Source organism: Sturnira hondurensis, unplaced genomic scaffold, assembly GCF_014824575.4.
Source record: "Sturnira hondurensis isolate 20B ecotype Veracruz unplaced genomic scaffold, ASM1482457v3 Scaffold0021143, whole genome shotgun sequence".
In the NCBI taxonomy this organism is placed as follows: Eukaryota; Metazoa; Chordata; class Mammalia; order Chiroptera; family Phyllostomidae; genus Sturnira; species Sturnira hondurensis.
The window spans coordinates 21,509,095-21,521,596 of record NW_028093774.1 but is presented as its reverse complement, the minus strand read 5'-3'; the positions used below and the strand labels follow the sequence as shown (position 1 = coordinate 21,521,596).

At 42.2% G+C, this 12,502-nt stretch overlaps 2 protein-coding genes and 1 pseudogene across 5 annotated transcripts in view; 2 read left to right on the top strand and 1 right to left on the bottom strand.

The window, feature by feature from the left end:
- Positions 1 to 132: 132 nt before the first annotated feature.
- LOC118976773 (general transcription factor II-I repeat domain-containing protein 2-like) lies at positions 133 to 4,275 on the bottom strand. 4 transcript variants are annotated; one of them, XM_037031414.1, is made up of 3 exons: positions 4,179 to 4,275; positions 1,529 to 3,386; positions 133 to 542 (listed from the first exon to the last, which is right to left on the bottom strand). In XM_037031414.1, the coding sequence occupies exons 2-3, from the start codon at positions 3,352 to 3,354 to the stop codon at positions 458 to 460; spliced, it is 1,911 nt and encodes a 636-aa protein (XP_036887309.1). In that variant the 5' UTR covers positions 3,355 to 3,386; positions 4,179 to 4,275; the 3' UTR covers positions 133 to 457. The 4 variants fall into 4 exon arrangements, with proteins under 4 accessions (XP_036887309.1, XP_036887308.1, XP_036887310.1 ...); XM_037031413.1 differs by having other exon boundaries at positions 133 to 1,258; positions 4,169 to 4,255; XM_037031415.1 differs by having other exon boundaries at positions 4,153 to 4,254.
- Positions 4,276 to 6,648: 2,373 nt separating this feature from the next.
- The window catches only part of DNAL1 (dynein axonemal light chain 1), a 36,150-nt gene continuing 30,296 nt past the window's right edge, over positions 6,649 to 12,502 (top strand). The window contains exon 1 of the mRNA XM_037031294.1: positions 6,649 to 6,751. Coding sequence (XP_036887189.1) covers positions 6,749 to 6,751 — 3 coding nt within the window. The 5' untranslated portion in view covers positions 6,649 to 6,748. The remainder of the gene's footprint in view (positions 6,752 to 12,502) is intronic.
- On the top strand, positions 7,870 to 7,978 carry LOC118976993 (uncharacterized; annotated as a pseudogene).

Sequence of the window (12,502 nt, the reverse complement as noted above, 5' to 3'; positions counted from 1 at the left end):
TGTGGAGATCTGAAAACATCACTGCAGGTATTGGTGTTGAAAGGGCACCAGAACGTCACCGGTGCCATTTGGACCTCAGTTCAGCAACCTCAGTTCTTGAGTTCTGGCTAAGAAAGAATTCAGAGCCAAGACTCAAACTATAAGAGAAAGTTTATTTGGAAAGTCACAGAGGTAAGAAAAGTGAACCAGTGGGATATAGGTTCAGGAAACAAGTTACAGAGACAGAAGAAGGGCCCTTGAGGTTTAGGAAACATAAAGGTGAGACTAACATGCCTGGGGGAAGACCAGGCGGAAGGAAAAATGCCGAAGGGTCCAGGGAACGAGAGCAGCAAGCAGCACCAGCCCTTGGTCTGGAGGTCTTAAGGAAGATCCCAATAGAATACTCATCAGCTTTCCAGGTGTGTCCTTTTATGGTCATGGTCTCTACTGATTGGTCGGCACCAGAGCAGGGGGATCACTAGTCAGTGTAGCTGGTCCAGATGTCAGCCTTGGCATCGCTTGCTTGGTTTTGCTGCTTTTCTGTGCCTGGAGCTGAAATACAACTGAGGCCTAGATGTTATCTTTGGGGATTAATGCTTAAGGGAGTGGTCCTGCAAGGTCCCGAATGGAAGTTGCATGAGGCCACCTTTCAGTCCCTTGTTTCTCCACTAGTCATCTACCACGTGACTAGTGACATGCCAGAGGGGGAAAGGTCAGGGGAGGTCTGTGTGCAAGACCACCAATATGAAAGGTCAGGGGGTCTAATCCACAGGGCAATATGCTGGGGGAGGAGAGGTTACCCTGGCGACAAGGTACCTGTCTTCCCAGTTCTGCCCATTGCAAGGCACCTGGGGGCTTTGCTTCTTGGTGACCTTCTGTACCTGGCCCACCGTCCTTGCTCTGCTCATGTCTGTCTAGCTGCCTACTGCACAAGAACAAAAGCTGAACATGTTATAAATATATGCTTTTTCTTTCTCTGATAAAAACTTAACTTTTTCCTAGTTTTACAAATGTGATTATCTCTTTCAAAATGAAATTTATTTTTTTTCAAAATTTAAAATATCTACATTATAGAACAATTAAAAAGTAGACAACTGAAGTGAACATTACATTTGTCTCCTGAGGCTGCCATAACAAAATACCAGGCTGGATAACTTAAACAACAGAATTTATTTTTTCACACTCCTGGAGGCTGGAAGTCCATGAACAAAGTGCCAACAGTGTAGAGCAGAGGTGTCAACCTCATTTTCAACGGGGGCCACATCAGCCTCGAGGTTGCCTTCAAAGGGCCAAATGTAATTTTAGGACTATATACATGTAACTACTCCTTAACAGCTCGCTTAACAGTTAAGGAGTAATTACATATATACAGTGTTACCATTAAAATCAGCCCTTTGAGGGGAACCAGGCTGAACACACTGTTAAATAACCTGAGACACCGGCATGTCACATACCATCCTCATCCACTGATCATGTTCTGAAAATAACAACAAACACAAAGCAAAAGACAAGCAATTCAAATGTACTCAAAATCAGGTTTTAGGCTTACCTATTTTGTTTTCTGGATGTCTGACACCGTTTTCTCGAGGTCAGTGTGTCTATGTCTGGTTTCAAGCCTTGTGCTGTAGCAATTCGTAAAACAGCGTGGAGGTTGTCATCGGTGATGCGTGACCTGTGCTTAGTCTTGTTTAGATTCATTATTGAAAAAGTGTGTTCGCACAGATAGGTGCTCCCAAACAGTGACAGAATACGGGCAGCATGAAGTCGGAGCTGTGGCATCAAAGCAGGAGGCAATAGACGGTAAAAGTCCTCAATTTTAACATCCTCAAACTTTGCTCTCAGGCAACTATCGCTTTGAATATCAATTAACTCCAACTGAAGGTTATGGGGTGCACTGTCGACATCAATGGTGAAAGGATTGGCAAAGATGGCAAAGTTTGAGCGCTGTCTTCTGAAGTCTGAGAAGCGCTGATCAAATTCATCAATTAACCGGCTCAATCTGGTAGCCAAGGGAGTGCATGAAAAAGCACCGGGAACTGAGGCTGAGATGCTCTGACAAACAGGAAAGTGGGCAAGATTGTCCTTGTCCACCTGGGACTTCCATAGGTGAAGTTTACGCTGGAAAGCTGTGATTGCATCAGACATTTGCGTGATAACTTGTTTGCGTCCCTGCAGCTTCTGATTCAGTTGGGCAAGATGCTCGGTTATGTCACATAACATAGCAAAATCGCACAGCCAGTTTGGATCTGACAGCTCAGGCAAGGGTTTTCCTTTACTTTGCATGAAAAGTGCAATTTCTTCCCTAAGCTCAAAAAATCGTTTCAGGACTGCACTCCTGCTCAGCCACCTGACTTCTGTATGGTATGGCACGTCTTCACTCTCTGAGTCCATTTCCTGCAGAAACACTTGGAGCTGGCCATGATTCAAGCTCCGTGCCCGAATGAAGTTCACTGTTTTCATGACTGTGGTCATAATATTATCTAGTTCCAAAACCTTTCCACACAGAGCTTCTGGATGGATAATGCAATGATACATTATCAGAGGTGTGTCACAGTTACTTTTTTGCAATTTCTCCTTCATTAGTCCAACCAAGCCTGTTTTTTCTCCACACATTGCAGGTGCACCGTTGGTAGTTAGCCCCACCAGCTTTTCCCAGGGTAACCTATGATTGCTTATGGACTTCTCCACTGCATCAAAAATGTCCTTCCCTGTTGTTGTCCCGTGCATGGTAATTACATCCAAGAGCTCCTCGGTGACAGAGAAGTCCGCCTTCACACCTCTTATAAAAATGGATAGATGTGATGTATCCGTGTTGTCTGTGCTCTCATCCACAGCTAATGAAAAAGCCAGATAACTGCGGGCCTCTTCGACCAGCTGTGTTGTCAGATTCCCTGCTAGTTCCTTAACACGGTTTGCGATGGTGTTTCTGGACAAACTGACATTTTTAAAAGTCTGTATTTGATCGGGGCACACCTGCTCACACACCTTTAGCATGCGCTGCTTGAAAAATGCACCCTCTGAAAAACACTTCGACGCTCGAGCAATTTCTTCAGCCACAATAAAGCTAGCTTTCACCGCTGCATCATTTTTGGCTATAGTTCTGGTGAGCACATTCTGCTGCGACTGCAGTCTGCCTTTTAATTCTTGCACCAATTGTTGTTTTTCTTGGAGGCTAAATTTAGCATATTTAGTTCCATGTTTGGTCTCAAAATGCCGACGTACATTGTACTCCTTTATCACCGATATTGTTTCATAACACAAAAGACATACTGGGTTTTCCCCTTGAAACACAAACATGTATTCGCTTTCCCATCTGTCATTAAACTGCCTTCCTTCTGCATCAATCTTTCTCTTACTGGACATTTTGGGATTCATATTGTTCCAACAAAGATGGTATGGTGCGCCACCTAAGTAAAAGACCAAGATGTCCTTTAGGACCAGGTTCAATAACAGGCCCTCTCCCACAGGCTCACCTTTCCTTCAAACTCCCTTGCGCATAAACAGCAGTCATTCTTTCCCCATCAATTCTCCCCCTCCATCTATCCCAGCAACATTCTCCTTAATGCCGTGACACCGCATGAACGTCCTCCTCATTCTTACATGGTGGAATAAGGTTCCTTTGGGAACACCCGCAAAGCGGTGGTCGCGCTTGCGCAATGACATGCTTTCGCCTCTACGTGAAGTGGCCGGGACTGAGGACTATCGCTAAATACCGCTCAAGACCCAGAGCCGTGCTGTTATCTTGAACGATGCAGGGCGGGGGAGGCCGGGCCTAGAGCCAATCCATACGCCGGTACAAGTTAGGTTTACTCTCTGCAGCCCCGGCCACTTCACTTAAAACTGAAAACACGTCACTGCGCAAGCGCGGCCACTGCTGCAGGACCGCAGAGCTGGCGGTGTCCAGGGACAACAATGTAGAATTCATGTGTGGGACCGTGGTTGCTGGTTATAAAATATCTTTTTACAGGTACTTTTTAGAAATAACATGTAACTGCTAAAGTTCATGTATCTGGCTAATTTATTTAAAAAATTAAATGAAATGTTTGCCCAGTTGAGAGTACCCCTTTAAGCGCCCCGACGTCCCTCCGCTACCTCCACCCCTGCCCCAGTAATTCTTGTCTTTCCTGTCCTTCACTGCCCCAAGGCAGTTACTAGTGTCCCTATCAGTCTCACCTATTACTCTTCTTACACAGGCTCACCGTTCTCCTGTAGCTATGGCCGCAGCTCCCGCCGTTCTCCTTGCTTCGGCAGCGTAAACCCATCACACACGCTGCACACGTGACTGGTGCGCTGGCAGGGCCGTAGGGGCGTAGGGGCGGGGAGCTCCTCGAAGCGGCCAGGTAGAAACAAGGTCCCGGGCCGGATAACACTAGGTGGAGGGCGGGATTCAGACATCCCGCCTTGAATTTGCCACTTGTGGTGTAGATTTTTGGTGAAGCCTCACTCCTTGGTTTGCAGGTGACCAGCTTCTCACTGTGTCTTCATATGGCCTTTCCTCTGTGCAAACCACTTCTGGTGTCTGTTCTTCTTGTAAGGACACCAGTGCTATTGAAATAGAGACCCACTCTTATGGCCCCTTTTGACGCGGTTACTTCCTTAAAGGCCCCATCTCCAAACACAGTCACATTGAGGGTTAGGGCTTCAACATACGAATTTTGAGTGGACATATATCAGTCCGAAACAAACATTAAACCCTCATAATGTCCTTTAAGTTTTCTTGCGTATATCTGTGTATGCTATATATAATTTTTAAGGGGGTCACATGATTGTTTGGTAACATGTATTTTAAATGAACAAATCATGATTATGCATGTCAGTAGATGCATTTCAGCAACATTTTTAATGGAAGTGATAATGGAAGTTGAAATGATAATGAAGTTATATCCACCCTCAACCACAAAATTAAATACCATTGTTTTTAAAGTAGGTCTCCCCTGCCCCCGTATTTTCTTTCTTTTTTTAAGACTTTATTTAAAGCCTTGGCTGGTGTAGCTCAGTGGATTGAGCGCGGACCTGCGAACCAGAGGATCGTGGTTCGATTCCCAGTCAGGGCACATGCCTGGGTTGCAGGCTGGTTCCCTGCAGGCCAACTCCCAGCAGGGGACGCACTAAAGGCAACCATACATTGATGTTTCTCTCCCTCTCTCCTTCCCCTCTAAAGATAAATAAATAAATTTAAAAAAAGACTTTATTTATTTTTAGAGGGGAAGGGAGGGAAAAAGAAGGGGAGAGAAACATCAATGTGTGGTTGCCTATCATGTGCCCCCTACTGAGGACCTGGACTGCAATCCAGGCATGTGCCCTGACTGGGAATCAAACCAGTGACCCTTTGGTTTGCAGGCTGGCGCTTAATCCGCTAAGCCACACCAGCCAGGACTATTTTCTTTATTTCACATGCATTTAGCTAAACCACTGCTAATGAAGGTAAAAAAATTTCGTGTAGTGCCCCATGCCTGAGCAAACCAGCCTTGAACCATTGTCTGGCCTCTGTCTGTAGACTGCAGGCTCTAAAGCAGGCTACACAGTGAAAAACAGTATATTATTTCACTGTTTGGATGTTCAATGATACAATTCTATAGTGTTGACATTTGGATTATTTTCTTTTTACTATTAAAACTTTGAACATGTCCTGGCTGGTGTAGCTCAGTGGATTGAGCGCGGGACTGCGAACCACACGACCCCAGTTCGATTCCCAGTCAGGGCACATGCCTGGGTTGCAGGCCAGTTCCCAGCAGGGGACTCACGAGAGGCAACCATACATTGACATTTCTCTCCTTCTATCCTTCCCTTACTCTCTAAAGATAAATAAATAAAATCTTAAAAATTAAAAATAAAAAACTTTGAACATGTATCTGTGTGCATTTGTGTGATTATTTCTTCAGAATGAAGTCCTAGAAGTAGAACTGCCGAGTCACAGAGGTGCAAGGATTTTAAAGCTTTTGTTAATGCAAGAAACGTCCAAACCTGTAAAAACATTTTATGAGTTTATTTGAGCCAGACTGACAATTGCTGGGAAAGCAAAATCTCAACGGATTGAGAAAATACTCCAGAAGATGGCAGTTTTACCACTTATTTTATATAGCAAAATCAAAGGGCAAGACCTAAGAGGTTACATGAAATTCATTGGTGATAGATTACGGAAGAGGGAGAAAGCAAAGCAGGGGATATCTCTGGTACTGGATAAAAAGTAAGATAGACACATACATCTTTTACATTTGTGGATGTGGGATAATTAACAGTAAATAATTAACAAAGGGATTTGAGGTCTCTGCTCTGGTGCATAGTTGTGCCCCGAGGGGTCTATTGTGCCCCGAGTTTAGCTTCAGGTATCCTCAGTGGGACGCCAGGAGAATTATAGCAGAGAGCCTGGAGAGAATACAGAAGGGCAATTTGCAGGGAAAGGGAATTTTACAAATCCTTTTATGGGAAGGGTAAAGGTTAGGGGGAGGTTTTACAGTTTTAAACTTCAAGCGGGCATGTCACTCCAGACGAGCTGAAACTGCTCTCGGTAGGGACAAATACATCCCCTTACCACTCTCCGCAGCGGAGCACTCCAGCCTACCGTCTCACGCGCAACATTGCCGCTGCCACCCGGGAACGATCGGCAGCTGCAGGAGGACCTGGGACCAACCCATCGTCCCACAATGCCCCGCTCGCGCCACTTGAGGGCGGAGGCAGTGGGGATCTTAGGAGAACCACGAGAAGTGCGCAGGCGCACTGAACCCTCCGAGCCCTAGCAACCAGAGCAGTGACAGTAGCAACCGCCGGAATGGTGAGTACCTTCCAGGCCTCGTAGCCAAAGCTGAAAAGAAGTTGGGAGTGGGAAAGGGCGATTGTGGAGTGTTGAGGGCTGGAAGGGGAGAGGGTGTCTTTGAACCGCAGAAGGGAGCCGATAGCGGATGCTGGCTCCGCGAAGTGAGAGGCCTGGGGGCGATCAAAAAGCCCTGGCACCGGGTGGTCTGGGAGGAGGGCGGCCTGGGGCAGATTAGAGTTTGGGTGAACGTGGTGGGAGTCCGGCAAAGAAAAGGGATGGCCAAGAGCAGGGAATTCTCGAAAAACAGAGCATGGGAGTGGAAAAGGTGATGGACGGGAGTAGGTGAATAAGGATCTCTTTTTACATACAAGTAAGTCACCCCCTGGCGAGATGGAGTGGGGAGCTGGTTACGAGAGGAATGTGGGTCACATCATTGCAGCAGTTATTGGAAACCTGTGATGTGCCCAGGTTGCCCTGAATGACTGTGAGTGTACTTATTAGGTAACGTTGTAAAATCCACTCTGATAGAAGATATTAGGCTGCTCTTTCTCAAATTTCAGCATGTGTAAGTATGCTTGTAGCCGGCCTAAGTACTAGGAACTTGTTGGAGTGCAGATTATGAATGTTTAATATGATTGGGGGTGTTCAGATATGTGCATTTTGACAATGTACCCCAAATCATTCTAAAATTGGAGGGCGCCCCACCACAGTTTGAGAAATATTACCTTGGATTTGAAATCTGTCATCGGTCTACCCAATCAAAACCTTTGTAAAGTAATGATTTTATCTAGTGATTCTCAGCTCCTGCTTAAAATATGCACTGTCTTGCTTACATACGTGGCAGTTCCAACTAGTGGTTTGAAAAGGGATGTTGTTGGTTGTAGACCCAGCCAGAGCTTTTCAGCAAAGGATGTGATTGTCCTGCTGGATGGAGATATTTATAAAGAATAAGTATAATTTGTTGTCTTCTTTTGGCGATTCCAATGTATGTCAGTGGGCAGAACTAGAGCCCAAGCAATTGAAATGATAACGAAGTCATGTCAACCCTCAACCACAAGATTAAATACCACTCTTTCCTCCCCATCTCCCATCTTTTCTTACTTTATTTCACATGAATTTAGCTAAACTACTGCCAAGGAAGGTAAAAAATTTCACACAGTGCCCCATGCCTGAGCAAACTGTGACCTTGAACCATTGCCTAGCCTCTGCCTGTAGGCCGCGGGCACTGAAGCAGGCTACACAGTGAAAAGGGGGGAGGAGGGGAGAGAAAGTAAAATATTCTGGAACGTAGGTTTATATTCAAGTGAAGAAATAATGAGCTCTAAATCCTGAAAGCATGAACCATGAGAATTATTGAAAATCTTCAGATGAAGAATCAGAACCAGTAATCACATGAAGCTAGCTGAGGCTACAAACTGCTGGTTCTGGGGCCCTTCAGAAATACAGGCCCACATAGTTTAAAAAATTTTAAAACAGAATTAGCTTCCAGTGTCTTAAAAATAATCATATTTCATAACAAAACTGAGATTTCTAGCTTCTCTGAAAAATCAGAAATACTATATTTCACCACCAGATACATTTGTCCCCACATATTTATATTACTGAAAATTTGTGTTACTGTCATATAATTGGCTGCCTTTTTTCTTAATAGTACATAAAATAAGAATGTTACTTTCATTAATGGGGTTTTCATATTTGAAGAAATGTGATATGAGGGTAATTCTTGTCCCAAGTCCCACCTGTCAGCAGTTTTCTAGAGCCGAACAGAGGCTCCTTACATGGCCAGCTTTATTCATTAATGATGTCTGTTGGTTTTCAAGGCATTTCACGTTTTGATTCCTGCTCTCTATAGCAGAACTAGTGACCTTATAAACCAATTTATCGACAGCTTGATTGTTTCCAACTTGAGAGTGTTCTTGTATGTGTCTTTCTATGGAGACACGCAAGGATTTCTCTGGGAAATACACCCAGGAGTGGGATTTCTCTGGGAAATACATCCAGGAGTAGAGTCACAGGGTCTGTGCATACATAATTTCCCTACATACTGTCAGACTGCTTTCCTTCTTTTTTAAAAATTTATTTATTTATTTATTTATTTATTTATTTATTTATTCTAAAGAGAGGGGAAGTGAGAGAGAAGGAGAGGGAGAGATACATTGATTAGTTGCCTCTCTTGTGGGGCAGCTGGGGTCCTGGCCGGTAACCTAGGCATGTGCCCTGACAGGGATTCAAACCAGAGATCTTTTGGTTTGCAGGCTGGGGCTCAATCCACTGAACCACCCAGCCAAGGCATGTCACCAACTTTCTAACTTGCCAATCGGAGGGTGTATTTTAGCATGCTATTGTTTTTTCCTACATTTTTCTGATTTCCATTTTTCTGATTTGATTACCTCATGATATTCTTGTTAGTCATCTGGATTTCAGTTTCTGTGAATTTTCTGTTTACATTTTTGTCAACTTTTCCATATTTGTTTCTGAATGTCAGGAGTTCCTTATACATCTTGATATTAGTCCTTTGTTGGTTTTACATTGAAAATATCTTCTCCAAGAACTGGATAGCTACGTGCAAAAAAATGAAACTCGAGCACCAACTTACACCATACACCAAAATAAATTCAAGGTGGATAAAAGACTTAGATATAAGCCGTAACACCATTAAAGTCCTAGAGGAGAACATTGGCAGGAAAATCTCAGATATGTCATGAAGCTACATTTTTACTGATATGTTCCCTAGAGCAAGGGATATAAAGGAAAGAATAAACATGGGACCTCATCAAATTAAATAGCTTCTGCACAGCTAAAGAAAACAGCATTAAAATAAAAAGAGAACCAACTGTATGGGAAAACATATTTGCCAATGACACTCAGACAAAGGTTTAATCTCCAAAATATATAAAGAACTTATACAACTCTACTCTAAGAAGACAAGCAACCCAATTAAAAAATGGGCAAGGGACTTGAACAGACACTTCTCCAGGGAGGACATAGAGAGGATCCAGAGACACAGGAAAATGTGCTCAATATCACTTGCTATCAGAGAGATGCAAATTAAAACCACAATGAGATATTACTTTACACTGGTCAGAATGGCCATCATAAACAAAGCAACAAACAACAAATGTTGGAGAGGTTGTGGGGAAAAGGGGACCCTAGTTCACTGTTGGTGGGATTGCAGACTGGTACAACCATTATGGGAAAAAGTATGGAATTTTCTAAGAAAACTAAAAATTAATACTCCTTTTGACCCAGCAATTCCACTGCTAGGATTATATCCTAAGAACCCTGACACACCAATCCAAAAGAACCTATGCACCCCAATGTTTATAGCAGCACAATTTACAATAGCCAAGAGTTGGAAGCAACCGAGGTGCCCATCAGTAAATGAATGGATCCAAAAACTATGGTACATTTGCACAATGGAATTCTATGCAGCAGAAAGAAAGAAGGAGCTCCTAACCTTTGTAACAGCAATGGATGGAACTTGAAAGCATTATGCTGAGTGAAATAAGCCAGGCGTTGAAAGACAAATACCATATGATCTCACCTTTAACAGGAACCTAAACAACAAAACAAACAAGCAAGCAAAATATAACCAAACTGAAATGGAGAGCAGGCAGACAGGGACCAGAGAGGAAAAGGAGAAGGATTCACAGGAACAAGTGCACATGGACAAAAACTAAGGGGGGTGGAAATGGGAGGTAGGTGGGGAGCACTGGGGGGGGGGGGTTGTGGGCTGGGAAGGGAGTAAAAGAAAACTGTACTTGAACAATAATTAAATAAAAAAATACTTAAAAGAAAAAAAAGAAGACTTTTATAATGAAAGAAAAAGAAAATATCTTCTCCGAGTTTTTCTGTTTACTTTTATCAATAGTGTTCTTCACTTGCCAAACTCCATTTGTTCTAATATTTGAGTTAATAGTATTGCGTTTTCTAAATAGATGATCATCTGCACATGAAGCTCATTTCCCCCTTTTAACCTTTCCAGTCTCTATTTCTCTTTATTATAACATTTATGAAGATCTCTTGTAATGTGTTAAATAGTAGCAGTGATAGTAGATGTGTTTGGGATCTTAAAGAGAATACTTTTAAGGTTACCTTCCCAATTTGGCCCATCTTGACCACCTTATTTAAAATAAACATCCTCCAACCCTGGCTGGCGTAGCTCAGTGGATTGAGCACGGGCCTGCGAACCAGACGATCGCGGTTCGATTCCCAGTCAGGGCACATGCCTGGGTTGCAGGCCAGTTCCTTGCAGGCTAACTACCAGCAGGGAACGCACAAAAGGCAACCATACATTGATGTTTCTCTCCCTCTCTCCTTCCCCTCTAAAGATAAATAAATAAATAAAATATTAAAAAATAAATAAAATAAAATAAACATCCTCCACACACATATCCACGTGTCCTTATATCCTTTACCATGCTCGGCATTTTCTTTTTCTTTAGCAACTGTCACCTACTACTATACAATTTGTTTATTTTAAAAATTATATTTCTTACAACTTGTGTCCTGACAATGGTTCCGTGAAGGCAAGGATGTTTGTTTTCTTCAGTGATATATCCTAAGTATGTAGAAAAATGTTTGGCATGTGGTAGACAGTCAGTAAAGATTTGCTGAAATGAATGAATTTCTCCATTAAGTGTGGTGTTCATTGTAGCTTTTTGGTCTGTAGTTTTTATTGAAGAGTTTCCCTTTATCTTAGTTGAATGCTTTTAATATCAAATGTAGAACTTTATCAAGTGCTTCTTCTGCATGTAATGAAATAAATATCATTGTCTCCCTTTAATCCAATAATAAATAATTTACATTTATAAATTTTCCTGTTGTGAAACAGTCTTTATGTTCCTGGGAATAAGCATTTCTTGAGCTTTTCATTCTGTATCATCGGCTTTGGGGATCTTATATATCTAGGCTTTTCAAATCTGTGTTGAGAAATAAAGAGGATTCCTTATCTTGTTATAGCATCAAGTTATGCCTCATAAAATAAGTTGGCAGCTTTCCCTCCTTCTAGTTTCTGAAACAACTTGTATAACAGGGAATATCTCTTCCTTGACAGCTTGGTAGAACTTGTAAAATTAGGCTTGGAGCTTTGGGGGAGGAGGATGAGGGTAAATCTCTGACTATCTTTTTAAAGCTTTAAACAGTTACTGGCCTATTCAAATTTTCTGATTCGTCTTGTGACAGTTCTGGCATTTTTCTGTTTTTTTTTTTTAGAAAGGCATACTTTATCTGGCTTTTCAAACTTATCACCATATATTTGCTTGTAATATTTTACTTTTCAGATCTCCATGGTATCAGTGTTATTTCCCCTTATTCACTGATCTCTTCCCCCTGCTGTGTTTCCCACTACTTCTTACTTTGTATTTATTTCCTGTGCCTTCCTTGGGTTTGCAATGATGCACTTTTTCCAATTATCTTGAATGCTTAGAGTATTTGTTTTCTACCTCTCACTCTCTCTTCTTTTTAAATAAATGTACTTGAAGCTATGTTTCCTTTTAAGATTATGTTTATTTCTCAAATTTTGACTTTTTATCTTTTATTATTTCACTTTAATTTATAATATTTTTACTCCAAGGGTAGAGGGTAAAATCACCCCAAGGATGATTTTTTTAGTATGTCTTTACTGTCTTTACTTTCTAGACATAATGCTATATACATTTAAAACTTTCCTTTTGTTTTTATTTAGAGTATTCTCTCTTTTTATTAATGAAACCGAGCAATAGTTCAAAGGATATCTTCCTTTGCTCATCTTAAAAGTTACAAATAGCC